The sequence below is a fragment of the Onychomys torridus genome, chromosome 5 (genome assembly GCF_903995425.1).
Source record: "Onychomys torridus chromosome 5, mOncTor1.1, whole genome shotgun sequence".
NCBI classification, from domain to species: domain Eukaryota; kingdom Metazoa; phylum Chordata; class Mammalia; order Rodentia; family Cricetidae; genus Onychomys; species Onychomys torridus.
Window position 1 is genome coordinate 32,323,415 of NC_050447.1, and position 20,645 is coordinate 32,344,059.

Here is a 20,645-nt window from a genome sequence, read left to right on the forward strand (position 1 = left end):
AAACCCCTTGTATACTGTGATGGGAATGGAATTATTTGCCTGAGGCACAAGGATGCTTGACAAGTCTCAGACACTTCCACTGTGGCAAACAGGTAGAGCAGTGAAATTTTTATTCCCATTCTCATCTCCATCTTCCCTGAGATTGTCTGCACAGTGAGTGCCCTCTTGCCCTGTCCTGACCTGCTGACTCTCTGTTCATCTTGTGAGCTCCTGGCTCTGCCTACAGTGGGAGGATAAGGAGGACCATAAAGGTGTAAGTGACATGTTCCAGGGAACTGAGGAGAGTCTCATTGGACATAATCTATACTCATCTGCCTCACACAGGTTGAGCATTCTCCCTGGCCAACAAATTGTATCTAATGGTCCCCATTGTCTTTGATCATGTGAGGAGGTGGGATGGCTCCTATGCCTGTCACTTTTCAGCATGGGGAAGTGAGAGCAGTTTCATACTGGCCACAGTGCCTGCAGTGTACACTGTGATATTTGCAGAGCACACACAGTTGAGAATGTTGAAAATTTTCTTCTATCATACTGAAAGAATGAGCCAGCCCATCCCTGCATAATTCTTGTACAGTTGCTATCCATCATGTCTGTGTGTGAACAGATGGACTCAGACACTCTGGTTACTGCCTGAGAGGCAAGAGAGAAGAGGGATTCTGTCTTTAATTAAACAATGGTTTTGTGAGGAAAGGGGACTGACGGGTATGGAGTAAAGAGACCTTGCTATTCTGCACCAATTACCTCATCTCCGTAACCTTTTGACCTTAAAATCTTCAAAGCAAATTAGAAACCAAAATCAGCTACACTAAGTGTGAAATCTCTTGAGATGGATATGAGAATCATGGGATAAATTAATAGTGTGGGAGAAGAATTAACTTTTTAGATATAGGAAAACCCAAAGTTAGGTGTGGGACCTGATTTTATTCCCTCACTTTGAATGGCCTCAGGTCTTCAAGGTCATCCCTGAGTTTGGTGACCTGCTGATAGAGGAGGCCATGAGGTACTGCAAACCCCCTGACCCTCCAGCTACAGTTCTAAGAGACTATGGCAGAATTCACATTTCTGATCCCTGCCCTGGAAGAAGCATATGTCCAGGTGTGGGAAGAGTCTCAAGGAAGGACGGGATCAGGAAGGACAGGATCAGGTATGCTCTGTTTTACAGCTCCAAGCTACTGTGGGGTTAGAGTTCAAGTCCTTCCACCACAGCCTGTGCTCCCTCCTGTATTCACCCCACGTGAGCACAGCACCAAACATAGGTGCAGAGAGCTATGCCTTATGTTATTTATCCATCTGTTTATCATCTATCTATCCATCAATTATCTATTTGTTTATTTATTTATCCATGCATTTATTTTTTCCAGGCTTCATGTTTATTGATTTCCATTTGATCATTCTAGAGAGGAATCAAGATAGCATGGGTCTCAGCATCACCACCTCTCCCAGATGTCAAGAGCTTCCAAGCACATACAGAAAGGTACAGTGACTTTATCTTCTGAGACAACACCACTGCAGGTATGAACTGGAGAGAGTGGTGAGAACAAGGCCTCTGCTGCACTGGCCAGGTAATGGAGCAATGGTCACTTTCCCAACCTAGAGTGAGGCAAGATGAATCCACAGATTGTGAAATGGAATTTTGTTTTCTCTGCCAGAAGACAAGGGTCCAAGGCAAGAGTTCATAGCATCAGCCAGCTCCCTTCGCTGAAGTTTACAGATCAACACCACCCTGGCTGGCACAGAAGAATTTAACCAGAGTAGATTTGCAGTGACCAAGGCTGGAGCAGCTGGCCAAGGCAGCCATTGGTGCTGTGGGATGTTCTGTATGTTAAATGTGTTGCTATGTATTGAAATAGACTGGCTGATTGGAAAGCCCCAGAGACCCTCCAGTCTCTACCTCTAGTGCTGATATTATCACATTACTGCTATGCCTGGATATTTTGCTTTATTTTTTACAGAGGAATCCAGGCTCAGTTGCTCATGTTTGTATGACAAGCGCTCTGGCTGAGCCATCTCTCCAGTCCCTCTTTTTTTTAATTTATTTTATAATTTAATTTAATTTTACATCCCTATCAAAGTGATGATTCTTGCAATGCCCTCTCCAGGGGGCAGGAGAAAAATGAGACTATTCTTTAGCCTGGACTCTAAAGCTTCAAAGAGACAGAGCCCTTTCTTTATGTACAGATGAGCTGTGCCTGATACTTCCACAGGAGCCTAAAGGCATTACTAAGTCCCTGGTGTAAATTATAGAGATGGGTTGAACAGGGAATGTGGCTAAGGGGTCCATGTACATCTTAAGATCCCTTTATGGTCACATTCTGAGGTCTCTCTGTCTGTGACAGCCCTTACTAAAACAGCTACTCCAGTGTAAAGAGGTCTGAACAACTGGACCTGCAGATTAGTGGAAAGAAAGCAAAGGGCACAGTTCCTTCCTCTGTATGTGAGTGTAGCTACTGCAGAACTCTGGATAACAATGAAAATAATGCATTCATGCTGTCAAGTGCCTCTGAGGATGTCTCTTTGTTGAGCAGAGATGTGCATAGGCACCACTCAAAGGGGCATGGGCAATCTTTCTGGCCATGGTGGGGATAAAGAAACTCCTACCTTAGCCAGGCTGTGAATGAACACACCCTAATCCCAGCTCTCAGGAGGCAGAGACAAGATGATCTCCCTGACTTGAGGCCAGCCTGGTCTACGGAGCAGTTCCAGAACTGACTGCCAATGCTATACAGAGAACCTCTGCCTAAAAAACAAAACAAAGGAAGGAAGGAAAGAAGGAGAAATATAAAAAGAAAGAGAGAGGGGGAAGGAATGAAAGAAGAAGGAAGGAAAGAAAGAAAGAAAGAAAGAAAGAAAGAAAGAAAGAAAGAAAGAAAGAAAGAAAGAGAGGGAGGGAGGGAGGGAGGGAGGGAGGGAGGAAGGAAGGAAGGAAGGAAGGAAGGAAGGAAGGAAGGAAGAAAGAAGAAAGAAAGAAGAAAGAAAGAAAATAAGGAAGAAAAAAGAGAAGGAAAGAAGTCCTACACCCACATCCTACTAGCTGAACCCAGACACCCTGAATCCCTTCCCCATGTACCCTAGTGAAAATGAGGTGGGAAACAACAGGGAAGTGGCAGATACCTGGACAGAACTAACCCTGATGGCATCTCTCCACTCAGAGGCCAGGACTCAGCCAGCCCCATCAGAAACACACACAGGGAAGGTTAAAGGAAGCCTCATCCCATGTAAAGGGCGCCACTGTTGGTGTCCATACTTCCTGGGAATTCCTTTAGCCAAGACACTTATAGGTCCACTGTACTTTGCACCCTCTGAGGTCCCTGAACCATGCAATGGTGTGAGAGATGGGACCTCCTACCCAGCCATGTAAATTCTGGGACCCAGAGGACTTACAGCCCTGAGGTGAGAATGTGCTCTGAGCTTGGGGCCAGAATGAGGTGCTTCCTTCATCCCAACCCAGAAGTTCTCTGTCTGTGATGTGTAGTCTGCCATGCATATTCAGACACATGGTTAAGGCTTCTAACAGAACAACTTTGCCAGTCTCCTGGGTCAGGGATATGTACCTGTAAGGAGTGTGAAGATCTTTTGCTATGGTGTGTGTCATGGGTGTGAGACAGGAGAGGCTTGTCTAGCAGAAGATATCCCTATCCCTGGCACCTTAACTGATGACTTCTCAATGTGTGGAGTGTCTTCCTGTTTTCCATAAATCCTCCTGAACCATAATGTCTCTTCTGTGTGTTCCATGTGATGAATTTTCATTTAATTTCAACTCTTAGAGCTCTCTTTGTTAGTATTGTACTTAAACTGCTCACATCCACCAATTCATCATGTCTTGTATTTTATGTCATTTGCAATGATACCAAATTGTCTTCAATATGCCTTTTGCTTCCCCAAAACATTTTCTCTAGACCCAAGGACTTGTACAACCCTCTACCTTTGACCAAGAATTCTTTTTCAGTCACTGCACTGAGACCACCCATAGGTACCATGACTTTTGCATGTGCTGTCTGCCCTGGACACCAAGGCACAGAAGAGGGGAATGCTAAGCAAAAGCTCAGTGCCTGAGCTCATGGGTACCATGCCCCATCTCAAGAATCCCTCCATGGCCTCCTGCACTGTGTTCTGTTGCTGTAGTTTGCACTTGCTTATGGTTTAGGAACACTGCAGCTCTTCCTGTCAGGTCCTATAAGAGGAACCACTGCAGACTAGCTGCCATCCTGCATAATGTCCCTGAGAGTCCCTCCTGTCATTGCAGAGTCTCAGCTCCATTTATTCTCTCAGCAGCTGCAGCCTGAGTCACTTCCCTGTTAAGACTCTTCTTTGGTGGGGATAAATCATGTTTCTTATCTCACTATGTAGTCCAGGCTGGGGGTCACATTTACCAACTTCCTACATAAGCAGAGGGCCAACTAATCCATCTCTCTCTCTCTCTCTCTCTCTCTCTCTCTCTCTCTCTCTCTCTCTCTCTCTCTCTCTCCTCATCTCTTTTTCTACCTCTCACAATCTCCCTACTCATTCCCTGCCTGCACAGAACAGAACCTGAGTGTCTTCTTCATTCTTCATTTCACATTTCTACTGTGGCCATGGCCATCACCAACACAGGGCCTCTGAGTGATGGTGCAGTGAGCAGCAGAGCACACAGGGATTTCTCTAGCTGAGCTACAAACATGTCTGGGCCTAAGAAGCACAGGATGTCCAAGATCCATTGGGAATTTGGTTCTTTCTCTCTGAAATTATAGAACAGGAAACTTCTCAACTCTCATGGTCCAGCAGTTCCTTTAGTAGGGAACTTGGAGTGGAGAGAACACATGCAAAGAAGGCTCGGAGAGGTGACATGGAATTAAAGGAGCCCTTTGTTGATCAGAGGAGGCAGGAAAAGCCGAGCTATGCTGTGCCAGGGAAACAGCCAGAGATACACTAAGAAGTGCCACAGTGACATGCTATGGGGATCTAGACTACTATTTAGATAATCATGAAGATAATTTGAAGCCAAGGTCAATTCTCAAGTTTCACTAAAGGCTGTCTGACACTGAACCCTACACCACTTCCTCTAGGAAGTCAGTCTGGACTGATATATCTTCTCAGCATTTTGTTGTGATTCTGAAACTTCTATTTATAGGCCTATATTTCAGGTTTATCATAGTTCCTAAGACATCAGATTGACCCCAGTGTTGGAACAGCAAGCCCCATAAAGTGTTTGTCATATGGTTATGTGTAATATTAATCAACTTTCCTCCAAACCTGATGACCTAAGTTCCACTTTGGGCTTCATATGGTGGAATTAAAATATGGGCTTACTTAAATGTCCTTTTTCCTCCGTATATGAGCCATGGCCTGGAGCATACACACACACACACACACACACACACACACACACACGTAGATGAGCACAATAAATAAATAAATGCAAACATTTAAAAATATTTGTTAAATGCATGAATGGTTGTGAAGTTTTTCTTGACAGGAACTGGCCACTAGAGGAGACATATCATGAGAATGGCATGAATAGGGTCTGTGGACTTTTAAAGCACCAGAACTGCACTGTGTTCTGATCAAATGACTATGACCTAACAGGGAGGTGTCCAAGTAGGCCCTAAGATCATTTCAAGGACCAGGGACCCTGGAAATAGCTCAGTAAACTGAGTCTTCAAAGCACGAAGGAGTCTTGAAGATGAAGGTCACACTCGGAGCTCCTGCATTTACCTGTCTCTCCTGTGACATCTTGAGTGAGTAGAAGTCCTCTGTCTCTCCTGTGACTTCTTGAGTGAGTACCTACTCACAGAAGCCCTCTAACTTCTGTTACAGCTCTTTGCCCAAGAGTGAGGACAGGGTTCCTAGTATCCTAGAAGAGCTTCAGAATCCATGCTGTGCCTTTCCAGGAAGCCAAAGAGTGAATAGAAATAGCAGAGGTGACTTGCCCTGCCTCCCGGCCATTGGCTCCTGTCACTTTTGATGAATCAGTTCTACAGTGAGGACTTTGCCCCACCACACCAAGTCTCCGCCTACATCCTTTCGATTTAAACTCTTGCCTGGACAAAGCCCACAGGTTCTGCTTCCTGTTTGTGAAACATGGGAGTTGTATGTAGCAGCACAGACTCGGGATGAGAGCTGTCATGCCACTGAATCAACTGCATAGCTGGCTGAATGCCGTGGTCTTTGGGCTCCTGCTTCTCCTCCTCCATGTGCAGGGTGAGGCTCACTAAGCTGGCAATGGGGATTGACTAGAGTCAGAGCTGCCAAATTCTGCATGTCAGAGGCTGAGCTTGTGGGAGGGATGGCCCAGGGATGGGGGCTGATGGAAATGATAGAATCTAGCACACAGATAAAAGTGTGGGAAATGTGTGCCTCCTAATTCCCTAGCCACAGCCCACAGATTTTGTGGGCCTACCAGCACACAGAGAGTCAGAGATGTCAAAGGTCACTTCATAGTGAAGAGACAGTTCAGTGTAAAGAGCTCTGGAAAGTGCTAGACAATTCAAGGAAAAAATGAGCTGAAGGAATTTTCCCACAGTATATGGCTATGATTGCAGCTACTGCTGACCTTCAGATTATTATGACAATAATCACAAATTCATGTGGCCAAATGACTGAGTGTGTGACCTCTTTGGCCAGAGAAATGTTCTCACAACCTTCAAAGGGGTAAGAGGAATGGTTCCTGGCCTTGAGGGGTAGGGAAGCTCCAACACTCACCCCACACACACACAGTTCCTCTGCTGTGTTTCCTGGTAACAATGAGATAGGAACACTCACAATCTGCTGGCAGCTGATTGCATAAGACTAACTCTGAGGATATCTCTCCACCCAGCTCAGGACTCATCAGAGGCCAGCCCCATCAGAAACACAAACACTGGCCAGGTCCGTGGCAGCCTCATCCAAGTGAATGACACCAAAGCTGGTGTTCACAGATTCCTGGGAATTCCCTTTGCCAAGCCACCTGTAGGACCACTGCGCTTTGCTCCCCCTGAAGCCCCTGAACCATGGAGTGGTGTAAGAGATGGAACCTCATATCCAGCCATGTAAGTTTTTGGTCCAGAGGATGTCTGGCACTAGGGTAATCAGTCGCTCTAAGCTGTGAGCTATGCTGAAGTCTTTTCTCCATCTCAGGCCCATAGCAGATTTCTCTCATAGTGCAGGAGTCCCCCAAGTGTTTTTCTGAAGCATGGAATAAAGTTGAGTAGAACAACTGTGCCACCTTTTTGTCAGTGCTGGACACCCACAGGGAGTTAGATACAGGTATTATAGGACAGAACAAATCTAAAATTGTTCACAGATTCAAATTGAGCCCAGTGTTCTCTGCCACAATGGGAGGAGTCTCTAGGCATGAGTTATGTGACCTATTAAGCAGAAAGTGCCCCCTGAATCCAGTAGAATAGACTTCAGGTCCTGAAGGAGTGCAGCATTCTGAATACTCACTAACCTCACCCTCACAGTCACTGTGATGACCTCTAGGGCCAAGTGCACTTACTAACCACGGAGCAAGGATATGTAACTAATTCCCTCTGGAGACAGTGTAGGAAAAAGAAGTTCCCTGAGAGTCTGTACATGGGATGAAGGATTTCTCACCATCTTTTGGGGCAGCAGTGTCCACCGATTCCTCTAGCACCTGTGGATACAACACTACACTATTGCAATCTTAGTTTGTTTTCAGTTGCTGTAATAAAATACTGACAAAAGCAACTTAGAGGAGAAAGCTACTATCATAGGCTCCAGATTACAATCCATCATGTAGGGGGATTCACAGTGAAGGAAAATTGCAAGAGCTGGTCACATCACATCAACATCCAGGAACAGAGAGCAGGAGGAAAATGATATACCTTCTAATGCTTAGGTCATTTTTCTATTATTATGCAATTCTGCAAATGCCTCCACATACAGCCAATCATTCCCATAGAGACACCTAGAATATTCTATATCTGAAACATAGGAAAAAACAACATCCAAGCCCAAGCCAAATGGAGGACTTCTTAGAAATCTGGCTCCACCCCAGCTTTCATAGAGCCTGTGGCCTTTACCTTGGTGGGAAGGGACTTCAGAGAGAGAATAGGTGTTAAGGCATCACAAGAAGCAGGAACTGAAGGTGATTGAGAAAAGATCCAGACTCACATTTGGTTTTAACCACCATACAATCCTTGGAATATCTGTCTGCTACTTCCATCAGGTGTCTGCAAAATTTTGATATGATGAATATAGAAGGTAGGGTGGATATGAAACAGATCCTGCCTCCCATCTCTATGTCTGAGGACTGCCTGCATCTCAACGTCTACACACCAGCTCATGCCCGTGAGGGTTCTAACCTGCCTGTGAGTGTTGGGCCATGATCAATTTAGGGACAGGGTATGTTCGTCAAGATGATTAGAAGAGGCGAAAGCAACCTAAGCTCCATTGCAGTGTGAACTCAGTTGAAAAGCCTCACCCTGCTGTGTCACAAGCAGCCACACTATGCAGCTAATCCTGTGTAAGGTACACATAGCACTAGAGCACTGCATGATCAAAGGCTCTGGCTCTTTGATAAAACCAAGACTCATTCTACAAACTGAGCCCTACAGAACCACTTGCCTGCTCAAGACCAAAATACTGATGTCACTCATTCGTAGTTTTGGATTATCTGTTGTACCAATGAGAGTTAGTGATCCTTTTCTTTTTTAATCTGAAAAGATATCCATGGAGACAGACCCTCTTTCTTCCACTATGAAGAGCCTGAGTAATGATGGCATTACTCTATACATAGAGCTTTGAATTCAAACTGAGACACATGGTGGGAACGGCAACTAGATATACATTGATGGGGTTACTAGAGGCCCCTGGCCATGTATTTGTGTAGCTGCAAAGATTCTCCAGTTGATACTGGAGTAAGCAGTCCTGCAGAGGTTGGGCTGGCTAGCAGCTTCATGGCATCTCTATTGATTTCTCCAGGTGATGGTGTGGATTCATGGTGGTGGACTGGTTTTAGGAATGGCTTCCATGTATGATGGATCCACTCTGGCAGCTATTGAGGATGTGGTGGTGGTCAATATCCAGTACCGTCTGGGTGTCCTAGGCTTCTTCAGGTGATTCCAGGGCTGGGCTGGGCAATGGCGGCTAAGAAGAACCTAGACAGCCTGTGATCCATATACCTTCCTCTTCACAGCACTGGAGACCAACATGCCAGAGGCAACTGGGGCTACCTGGACCAAGTGGCTGCCCTACACTGGGTTCAGCAGAATATCGCCCACTTTGGAGGCAACCCTGACCAGGTCACTATTTTTGGCGAGTCAGCAGGTGGCACAAGTGTGTCTTCACATGTTGTGTCCCCCATGTCCAAAGGACTCTTCCACAGAGCCATCATGGAGAGTGGAGTGGCCCTGCTGCCTGACCTTATCTCTGACACCCATGAGATGGTCTACACTGTAAGTGCCTTCAACCATCATAGCCCTAATCTGCCCCCTCAGCCATCACCTTCTGGTATTCTGGTATTCTGTTCATTGGGGGAAATAAGCACAGGAGAAAATAGTTTTCTTCCCAGTTATTTCTCAGAAATTTAGGAGTAGCTTCCACTCACATCTATTTTATATGGTGTGAGTATGTTATTTGACCAAAAAACTGCTCCTAGAAACTCCCATCATTGGAAAAAAATATACATGCAATTGGGAGATGGTTCAGTTGTTTTTCAAAAGTGCTTAGAGTGTAAGCCTGAGGACCTAAGTTCATATGTCCTGAATTCACAAAAGGCTGGAGATAGTAACATGTGTCTATAATTTCACTATTCCTGTAGTTAGGTGGATGACAGAAACAAGGGAATCCCTGTATATTCACAGAGCAGTTCAGCTATTGTAGGGACAGAAAAAGAATAAACCCTGCCTCAAATAAGGGTTGTGGGGGTCCTTGAAGAAAGGAAACTTTATCCACTGACATTCACACACAAACATTGTCACACTTATTCTTCTCACATACACAAACACAGGGAGAGGGGTGGAAAAAATAAAACCACCCTAAACAAAAAGAACAAGCATGCATAGAGAAAGGGTACTTTTAAAAGCTCTTACTTATGACCAGTAGGACAAAGGGAACGATTTCATACTTATTCCAGTTGACACACAACACACAGTAAGTGTGAGAATTAGGTGCAATTGCATCTAGTTGAAATTGAGAAAACTCTTTCCCTGCTTGTTTCCTTTACAGACAGTGGCCAACATGTCTGGATGTGAGACCACAGACTCAGAGAACCTGGTGCACTGTCTGAGAGGCAAGAGTGATGCAGAGATTCTGGCTATTAATAAGGTTAGCATAATTTTCTGTGTGGACAAGCCTCATCACTCTTTATGTTTTTTTAATTCTGTGTACAATATGAACACCAAGATAGACTGTTCCAAGTGTACATTCCCTTCCAGAGTAGCAGAGCACCCTGAAACTAGTGAGAAATGAGAAAATGGTAGTAGTGACTCAGTGGATATCAGCATATGCATTTAATTGACCTTCACCATTGAATTTTAATGCCTCTCAGGTTTTCAAGACCATCCCTGCTGCAGTGGATGGAGTGTTTTTTCCCAGGCATCCCCAAGAGTTGTTGGCTTCTGTGGATTTTCGCCCTGTCCCCAGCATCATAGGTTTCAATAATGATGAGTATGGTTTCGTTGTCCCTATGGTGAGTCTCTGTTCCAATCCTCTGGGAGCCTGGACACTCATGCTAAGCAGTGGAAACTCAATACATGTTTAATCCAAGTCAATCAGATCCCATACTTAACAGTGTCCTCTGATTCCCAGGCCATAGGCTCCTCTCAGACAATAAAGGAAATAAGGAGAGAGAACCTGCAGGCTGTTCTGAAGAATACAGCAGCACAAATGGTGAGATACCTCTGGTCTTATGCAAATAGAGAGGCTCCTCATATCTCCTTCTCAGAAAGATTCTTATTAATAAAGGTCAGTATATGTCTCAGTTAGGATTTCTATTACTGTGAGGAGACACCATAGCCACAGAAACTCTTATAAAGGAAACATTTTATTGGGGGCTTACAATTTCTGAGGTCTAGTCCATTATTCTCATGGTGTGAGATGGTGGTGTGCAGGCAGAGGTGGTACTATAGAAGGAGCTGAGATTCCTACATCAGGCAGCAGGAAGTGGCCTGAACCCCTGGGTGTGGCTAGAACACATATCAGACCTCAAAGCCCAGCTCTACAGTGACACACTTCCTCCAAGAAGGCCATACCTACTTCACCAAAGTCGCACGCCCTAAGAGTGCCAGCACTCTCTTTGGGGGCTAGTTTCTTTCAAACCACCACAGTACATATGTGTGATTCCGTGTGGGGTGACCTCAGAGCATAAACCTTTTTACCTATATCCTACCTCATCCCAGGCCCTAGTCTTCCAATACTAAATGTTATTGCCTACCTAACCAACAACATGCCTAACTTCATTCTTCCTGCTCTCCTTGGTGTAGATGCTGCCTCCTGAGTGTAGTGGCCTGCTAATGGAAGAGTACATGGGAAATACTGAGGATCCCCAAGCCCTCCAAATACAGTTCACAGAGATGATGGGAGACTTCATGTTTGGGATTCCTGCACTCCAAGTAGCACATTTTCAGCGTGAGTACATCCATAACAAGGCTCAGAGGATCAGCTCACAGGTGTGGGTCATGGGTGAGCAGTGGAGGTATCCAGGTTTTTTCATGTCTACTTAAATAGAGTGACATCTAGGTACAGAAGAGAAAGTGGGTGACTGATACTCTGTTGACTCTTGAAACAACTCAACTGGGAAGGCCATGAGCACCCTTTAGCCAAGAGCTTTTCCACAGCTAGTGCTCCAGCCTGGAGCTCCTCCTATTTAACTTTGATGATTCCAGGTAGCTTCATATCAAGGTATCTTGTCATCAAATCTGTTTCAGAAGAACTTCAGGTGAGGGGCTACTAAATCACCATTTGTACCCACCTCCAGGTTCCTATGCTCCTGTCTACTTCTATGAGTTCCAACATCAACCCAGCTTCCTCAAGAGTAGCAGGCCACGCCATGTGAAGGCTGACCATGGTGATGAAGTTCCCTTTGTCTTTGGGCCTTTCTTCTTTGGCATGAAAAGTGAGTCTTCTTTATTTTCTTTGAAGTGAATGAGGTCACAGACAACTGCCTAAAATGTCCTGAGCTCTCAGTTCATTTGAGGAAACTTAGGATCTGGGAGAGAATAAAATCAAATATATACCATATCACAGCCTTAAAAATTTACCTGGATTAGAATCTGGACACATTCCAGTCTAGCCTGTGATAGAGATGAAAGCACATTGGGGTAGGAATTCAATTAGAGGCATGCATGGATCATGAATTCTGTATAGTGAAGATGGGAGGTAACAAAGGCAATAGGTTGGGTCTGACAACACCTGGGATTATGAGTGTGAAGCATGAGGTGGCAGATGTGTGAGGTAACAGGGACTTCAACATTTACCTTCCTCATGACTCCAGTTGACCTCACTGAGAAGGAGGAGCTTCTGAGCAGGATGATGATGAAGTACTGGGCCAGCTTTGCAAGACATGGGTGAGAACACACCTCTCTCTCAACCTTCTGGGTGTGGATCCCTATCTAGGACTCCCTTTTATGTGGTGATCTCTTTAGCTTGCATGGATCTTCCATCACATGATAGAGATAATTTCTAGCTATCAGATACTGGTCATCTCACAGTGACCTGGCTGGTGGGCCATAGTGATATGATACTGCTCTTTAGATCTTGTTTCTTAGAGAGAGACATAAAATAGTTTCTGATTCCCTTCCCTCATATGGAGCAGAAACTAGTGGGTGACACTTCTATCCCTTTATCAATATACCTTTCCCATCAGCCCTCTTAACCTTTGGCATAATTGTTCCACTGCCATGACCCAAATAAGCAGGTCAGTCTTTGGATCAGAGTGACTTCACCCTTCCCACTGGCTGGCATATCCACAGGAACCCAAACAGCGAGGGTCTACCCTACTGGCCCATGTTGGACCATGATGAGCAGTACCTGCAGTTGGACATCAAGCCTACTGTGGGCCGAGCTCTGAAGGCCAGAAGGCTGAAGTTTTGGACCAAGACTCTGCCCCAGAAGATCCAGGAGATACAGGGAACTAAGGACAATCACACAGAGCTTTAGCACCTTTGTGAGGAATGGTATGTGGGATTTCCTACTTATGGGGTCAACTTGAGGTTCCCAGTAATATTGAGGAACCTGGGTTGATTCTAACATTCACATAACCTCTGCACTTGTCTGCTCTTCTACATTTATGACAAATCTTCTGCATGTGACTCTTTATCCTGCTGGGTCATCTTCTGTTAGACCCACTCAATAAATGCTCCAATAACAGTATGGATTTGTGAGTCCCAAAGTACCCATCTCCTTACACACTCTACTTGCAGGAGGCCCCTTCCATCCTTCCTTTCTTAAGCTCTCATCCATGTTGTCTTCTTCTCTAAGACCAAAACCCTCTTAAAATAGAGCAGAAGAGCTTTGGAAAATGTTTATGTAGGTTCTTAGAAGAACTCATATCATCTGAGTGAGTTGTGTCAAAATCACATACCCTCTCTCATCAGCTTCATACTTTTGGAGAACATAAAGTCCAAAGTTAAGATACCAACAGGATTGCTGTATTACCCAAAGATGATACCTTGTGTTTTCACTGATAGATGGGATAACTAGTTCTCCTGACCCAGGTCTCCAATAGGCCTCACTCTTAATAACATCACATTGGAGTCTAAGTTTCAATATAGAAATATGACTCATACTTTCAAAACACAACATATAGAGGTTCACATGTCAGTCACTGGATTTGAAAACATCCTAAAGTGTCTCTAGCTGTTGTGTTTGTAGATTAAATGTCAATTATAATTTCAGTTAAGATATAATCTGTTCATTCATCAGTATTGATTTCTTTTTTCTACCCTGTACACCATTGAAGCCCATTCATCTATCCCATTCCAAAGTACTTACTGGCACAATTTTGTATGATAAGTAGGTTTAAGTATCTGGGATGGGATCTCCTCCAGTCTGGGACAGTATTTGCATGTGTGTGTGTGTGTGTGTGTGTGTGTGTGTGTGTGTGTGTGTGTGTGTGTGTGTGTACATGCACATGTGTGTATGCATGCTCAAGCTAGCATTGCCCTTACCATCATCTAGCCTAGGCTTCACCAGTGCTGAGATTACCAACAGAATTCACTTTGCCCATCTTACTTTTCTGAGGATTTATTTTTATTTTTATTCATGAATATGTATATTGACAGTGTAAGAATATGCCACATATATTCTGGAGCCCTTGGAGTCCAGAAGATAGCATTAGATCCCTTGGAACTAGAATTGCAAGTGGTTATAAGCTGATACAGGTGCTAGGAACAGAACTCAGGTCCTCTATAAGCAATATGTGCTGCAAACTGCTGAAACATCTTTCAAGTCCCCAATACCTGCTTGTTTTTGTTTTTTGTTTTTGTTTTTGTTTTTTTTTTGGATGTGTGATTATGGATTAGATAAGCTAACTTAGATCTTCACAAATTTTTATTAAAAAGTATCAGTCTGGGGCTAAAGATATAGCTCAAGGGTTAAAAACACTGGCTGCTTTTCAGAGAGGCCAGGGTTGACTCCCAGCACCCACATGGTGACTTCCAATTGTCTATAACTCCAGTCCCAGGGATCTAGCTCCCTCTGCTAGGTTCTGTGGGCACCACACATGCATTTGTGTACATGCATGCATGCATGCTTACATGCCCTTTTGTGCATATGTGTGTATGTGGCTTTGTTTGTGTGTGTGTGTTTGTATACAATTGTGTACACATATGTGCTTGCATACATTTGTGTCCCCATATGTGTGTATGAGGTTTTGTGCATGCATGTGTGTGTGCATGAGATACATTTATGTGAGTGTGTATGTGAGACATTTGTGTATGTGTGTCTATGTGTGTCCAGAAGAAACAAATTAGTTACTTTGTGTCTCCTGGGGTCTGTCCAAAGTTTCGATAGACATGGCAATGCCCACATTTGCATGATCACAGCACATCTATGAAGATGTTTGAGTATGGGGTGAGTCCTTAATAGCAGGGTGGGGGTGTCAGAAGGTCCATACATGTACAACAGAGGTTCTATCTCTCATCTCACTGAGCACTTGTCCATGTATGGGGGATTTCTCTTTACTTATACAGTTTCCCCGAAACCTCCTGACTCCTGTGATAACTCCTTTCTCCTTGATTGTCTATATTCATGACTTTCATTCTTACCTCTTTGCTGTCACTAGATATTTTTGACCTTTCTAATTAATATCCTCTGTTTTACTTTATATCATCATATAAAGGTGCCAAATTCTCCTCTAGCTTCATGAATTCTCCCAAAACATTTTCTCTCTGTCCTTAGGAGGCCAGATCCTTTATGCCAGAGACCCTAATATGCCCTAGCCCCTTACCTCTGATATGCTTGCCCTACAAGTCAGGTTCTCCCAGGATGCAAACTCTCCCTTTTAAAATTCAGTGCAAGGAATACCCACCCCAGCACAGCCTGGCCATTGAGGTCAAGGTTAAGATTGTTGATCGTCCATCCTGGATACCACGTGTAGAGAAGGATCCTCCAGGAGGGCTGCTGCCAGATTCTCCCACTGTGGCCTGAGCTCATTACTGGGCTCCTGCTGCCAGTGATTAAGACACATCAGGCTGTTCAGGTAACAAAAAAAATCTAGTTCCATGTCTTTGTTCTTAGAAGAGCTGAGACAGTCCATCTCCAAAAGCCCAGCTATTCCTTCAGAAGGGAAGTTGAGGGAAGAGAGAACATTTTCCTAGGCCAGGAATGGAAGCACAGATAATTTGAAGGGAAATACTAAATTAACATCATGCTTTGCTGACTGGTGAAGTCAGGCACAGCCATTATTATACCATGCCAATAGAAAAATTCAAGGATTTCCAACTTCATAGCATCTGGAATCAACTAAGAGACACACTTTTGGATGGGACTTGAAGAGCATTTCCAAGAAGGATTATTTGAGGGGAGAAGGACCTTCTCCATAGTGTGTCCCACACATAAAGAGGTGCATGTAAACAGCAGTGTTCCTTGCCTTCCTGCCTCTGCCTCTTCCTGGTGAATGCATCTAACTGGTTCTGCTGCTGATGCTACCATCTGTTGATGACATCAGACTCCAACATCTTCAGCCTTCCAATGTGTGTTGAAAACTAGAGACTCCAATAGCCTTCCAAAACTTCAATGATAGATTGGAACTGACACTGAGCTTCAAGGATTAAGCAACTACAGGTGTTCTGAACCTCTCTAGGGTGCAGATGGCTATTATTAGAACACCCAGCCCTTGTTTTGTAAACCAGCCATTCTTTTTTGTTGTTATTTTTCAAGACAAGGTTTCTCTGTGTTAATAGCCCAGGCTGTCCTTCCACTGCTGTGTAGACCAGGCTGACCTCAATCTCACAGAAAACTCACAAAAATCTACCTGCCTCTGCCTCCCAAGTGCTGGCATTAAAAGTGTGTACCACCACCACCTGGCTGTAAATCCCCCTTTATAACACATGCACATTCTATCTCTTGTGCTCCCTTAGGGAACTTTGCCTAATACAGCTGCTATAGCAAAATCTTCCTAAGCTTCAAGCTTTGTGCTGAGACAAATGGCTATGGCCCAGCTACTTGGAAGGCAGAGACAGGAGGATGCATGAGCTCAGGATTCCAAGAATAGCCCATATGATACAGGGGCATTAGGCCTTACATATCAATAATTATATATTAATATGCTTGTATGGCTATGTGTATATCATAAGTTTGTAGCTTAAAAATAATAAAAAAAAATTGTTCATAAGTTTAGAGATACAGAAGTCTAGGTCCAAGATGCTGGCAGCTTTGCTGTGTGGCAAGGGCTAACTATCTAGCCCAAAGATTGTAACTCTTGTCCTCAGAGGATAGAAGGTATAAGCAATGGTGCCCATGGCTTCACAACCTTCTAACTGTCCCAGTTCTTAATATCATTACATTGGAGAATCAGCTTCAACATGTGACACAATTAGGTGTTACCTATGACTGACATTTAATACAATCCATCCATTTATCTATTTATTTCAGAAGTGGTGAGTGACATTTTTAAAGAGATCTAGACCTGTCCCCCTTAGTCACTCTAGCCTGAGACAGTGTGTGTGTGTGTGTGTGTGTGTGTGTGTGTGTGTGTGTGTGTGTGTGTGTATGTGTGTGTGTGTGTGTGTTGTGTGTGTGTGTGTGTATGTGTGTGTGTGTGTGTAGGAGTCTGTTGAAGTTTCTCCCCATGCACCAGGGCCTGGAGATATTATTAGCTTCATGTTCACATGCTCAGGACATCTGTAAATATGTTTGACTATGAGGTGTATCCTGGAGGTGAGATGGAAAGTATCAGAAGGTCCAAAATTGTCCAAGAGGAGAGTATCCAATCCCTATCTTCCTGAGTACCTCTCCATGTTAAAAAATAAATAAATAAATAAATAAATAAATAAATAAATAAATAAATAAATAAAAATTTTAAAAAGGCTACTTTTAACTTTCACAAATTCCCCTAAAACTCTTTGGTTCCTTGTTACACAATCATTCTACTTCTTTTTCCATATTATTAATTTTTGTTCTTACCTTATTGTGGTCCCTAAACCTGTTATGAGGCCCCTATTTAAAACTTCTACTTAAACTTTATACCATCAACAAGCACCACCTGCATCAATTAGAAGAAGGGGTGAGTGACTGATCTCCCAGCTAAACTGCCCCAATTCCTAGGCCCTAAACCCCAGAGCATATACTGTGCCCCTCCCCCTTCCCCTATCTAAGCTCCAGCAAGGCAGTTGGGCCCTGCCCCCAACTCTGCTGGAATTCCACTGTTCTGGTGCAACAGCCATTAGTCAGCAGGTAAAGGATCTGCAGGCAGGCTACTTCACCACCCATTGGACTCTGTAACCTACAAGACACATTCTGCTGTGCAAACTCATCATTCTCCCCTGGCCAACCATCCCCTGCAACAATAGCCCATATAGGCACAAGCTTCACCTACAGCAGTTGGAAGAAGAGACCCACTCTGCTGCCCAGTCCCACCCACCCCAGTAGCCTCCCATGAACAGCTCTCTCCAGCAACATCAGCAGACCCCATAGGCACAAGTGCCACCCACACCAGTTGGAAGAACAGACCTCATATGTAGTTAGAGTTTTCATGCCTGGCTCACAGTCAGGACAAATCTCTCTCACCCGCCAGGCCCATAACGCTCAGAACCAACCAAGAAAGCACACAGAGACTTATATTACTTATAAACTGTATGGCTGTGGCAGGCTTCTTGTTATCTACTTCTTCTATCTTAAATTAACCCATTTCTGTTAGTCTATACTTTGCCACATGACTTGTGGCTTACCAGTGTCTTTACATGTCGCTTCTCATGGCAGCGGCTGGCAGTGTCTCTCTCCCCCAGCCTTCAACTTCCCAGAATTCTCTTCTCTCTTGTCCTGCCTATACTTCCTGTCTGGCCACTAGCCAAACAGAATTTTATTTATACAGAGTGATATCCATAGCACTTCCCCTTTTCTTTTTTTTTTTTTTAAGGAAGGTTTTTAACTTTTACATAATAAAATTACATATAACAAAACAATTATCAAGCAAGAATTATAGTTACAATATCTAGTCTATTTGTTTAGGCAAAATTAAACAAAATATTTTACCTATCCTATATTTGTGAGTCTAAGGTCTTTATATCTAATTTAACTTTTATCATAACTGAGGAAATTATAACTATCTAGTCATCAACCACATCAAAGACCTCAGAAGGATATAATATTACCTGAGAACCAGGAGAAGGATGCAAGTAACTTTCAGGAGTCTTGCAGGGTATACAGAGACAGCTGGCAGCCTGGACAATCACCTAATGCTCCTTTGTAAAGTTGGGGCATTTGTCTTCAACCCACAGGGCTAGAGTCTCTTGGTCACTTCTCTCAGTGTCCTGTAGAATTTCTGGCAGTTTCCTCTGTGAAGCAGGTACCTGAAGGACCATTTTGTCAAAGTTCAGTGGTTACCTTTCTATGGGTCCTGCATGTCCAGTCAATCAAGCAGTCCAGGCAAGAACAGTTTCTTGCCCAAATGGCTATTTTTGCCAAGGTGAAGATCAGATATGAGTCAGTAGAGCATGAGACTCTTAATCTCAGGGTCGTGGGTTCATGCCCCACGTTGGGCGCCAATTGTAGATGTAACCGGCTTGTTAAATAAGAAACACAGAACCAATTGCAGAGTTAAAAACCACGAGGTCAGAGCAAGAGCGGAAAACCTTACCATTCACTGCTTCTGCTGTTCTTCCTCTCCACAAGAGACCTACTTCTGTGTGTCCTGTCTATTTATAGACTTTCTGTTCTGTTTTCTCATTGGTTGTAAACCCAGCCACATGACCTCCTCGTTACTGCCTGTTTGTACAGACCTCCAGGTCTTCTATGGTTGGTATTGAGATTAAAGGTGTGTGTCTGCCATGCTGGCTGTGTCCTTGAACACACAGAGATCTACCTAGCTCTGCCTCCCAAGTGCTGGGATTAAAAGCATGTACCACTACCGCCCAGCTTCTGCTCTGGCTTGCACTGACCTCAAGGCAACTTTATTAACATACAAATAAAATCACATTTCAATACAAATAAAATATCACTATACTCATAGACACAATTAAACCCATTCCATCCAGAAGAACTGGGTGATATGCTTGATCTAGGCACCCAAGCCCCCACAAACCTTAGCTGAGGCACCTCTGTGCTGTACAATGTCTTTCTGTGTGCTATGAATATGTGTTGTTCTCATTGGTTAATAAATAAAGCTGCATTGGCCTTTGGTAGGGCAGAATGGAGCCAGGTGGGAAATTCAAGAGAGAGAGAGAGAGAAAAAGGTGGGGTCACAGCAGACACTGTGAGCTGCTGCCAGGAGAAGCAAGATGTGAGAAAATAGATAATGCCATAAAGCCACATGGCAAAACATAGATTAATAGGAATGGGTTGAGGTAGTTAGTAATGAGCCTAATCTATAGGCCATACAGGACCGTGGGTGAGAGAGATTCATCCAGAGAAACTTCCAGCTACATTTGTCACCCATACGTAGTGGTAAGATTTTCCACCTAAAACCTTAGAGAATTTAAGACATGATTCTAGAATGTAGCTAAAATCAGCTTCCTAGTTCACATCTCTCATTACAGGCCACAGTACAGAGACTTGTCCCCTGGTCACTGTGGGCTTCAGCGATAACATGGTGGGCTCCTGTGGTCTCTCATGGGCCATGACACAAAGAGGCTTCTCCCAGCCTCTGTCTTCAGGCTTGGGAGCACAACTGCAGGCTTAATATTGTTTTCAAGTACTACTTAATACTGCTTCCCAGAATTGGGGAGGTAAGCATGATGCCTTGGTACCTGCGCCATGTCGAAAAGCCAAGTTGGGTGGAGCCAGCAGCCAGAGTTGCTGCCGCTTTCATCCTAGCCATGCAGCTTAACACTTTAAAATCTCTCCTGGTTGGAAAAGGATTACAGATATACAATAAGAACAGACTCAGATGGAAAAAGCTCTAAACGGGTTACAGTGTATTTAAAAATATATGTAGGCTTGTGAGAGTAAAGAGAAGGTATAGACAGTCATAAAAAAGAAATAAATCATTTTAAAATAGTAAAATAAAGTCCTTAGAAAGGGGAGAAAAGTAATATAAAGGAAATGAACCACACGAGGATGGAAAATCC

The 20,645-nt window shown here is 44.0% G+C and overlaps 1 protein-coding gene across 5 annotated transcripts; it reads left to right on the plus strand.

Annotated features, from left to right (window-relative positions):
* Positions 1–6,101: 6,101 nt before the first annotated feature.
* On the plus strand, positions 6,102–13,077 carry LOC118584707 (acylcarnitine hydrolase-like). Of its 5 annotated transcripts, none has more exons than XM_036188949.1 (12): positions 6,102–6,182; positions 6,799–7,004; positions 8,147–8,288; positions 8,902–9,035; positions 9,116–9,374; positions 10,147–10,245; positions 10,469–10,609; positions 10,729–10,809; positions 11,403–11,547; positions 11,897–12,034; positions 12,413–12,485; positions 12,891–13,077. In XM_036188949.1, the coding sequence occupies exons 1-12, from the start codon at positions 6,102–6,104 to the stop codon at positions 13,075–13,077; spliced, it is 1,686 nt and encodes a 561-aa protein (XP_036044842.1). The 5 variants fall into 5 exon arrangements, with proteins under 5 accessions (XP_036044842.1, XP_036044841.1, XP_036044840.1 ...); XM_036188948.1 differs by having other exon boundaries at positions 6,102–6,177; positions 6,794–7,004; positions 9,116–9,378; positions 10,151–10,245; XM_036188947.1 differs by having other exon boundaries at positions 6,102–6,177; positions 6,794–7,004.
* The last annotated feature ends 7,568 nt before the right edge of the window (positions 13,078–20,645 follow it).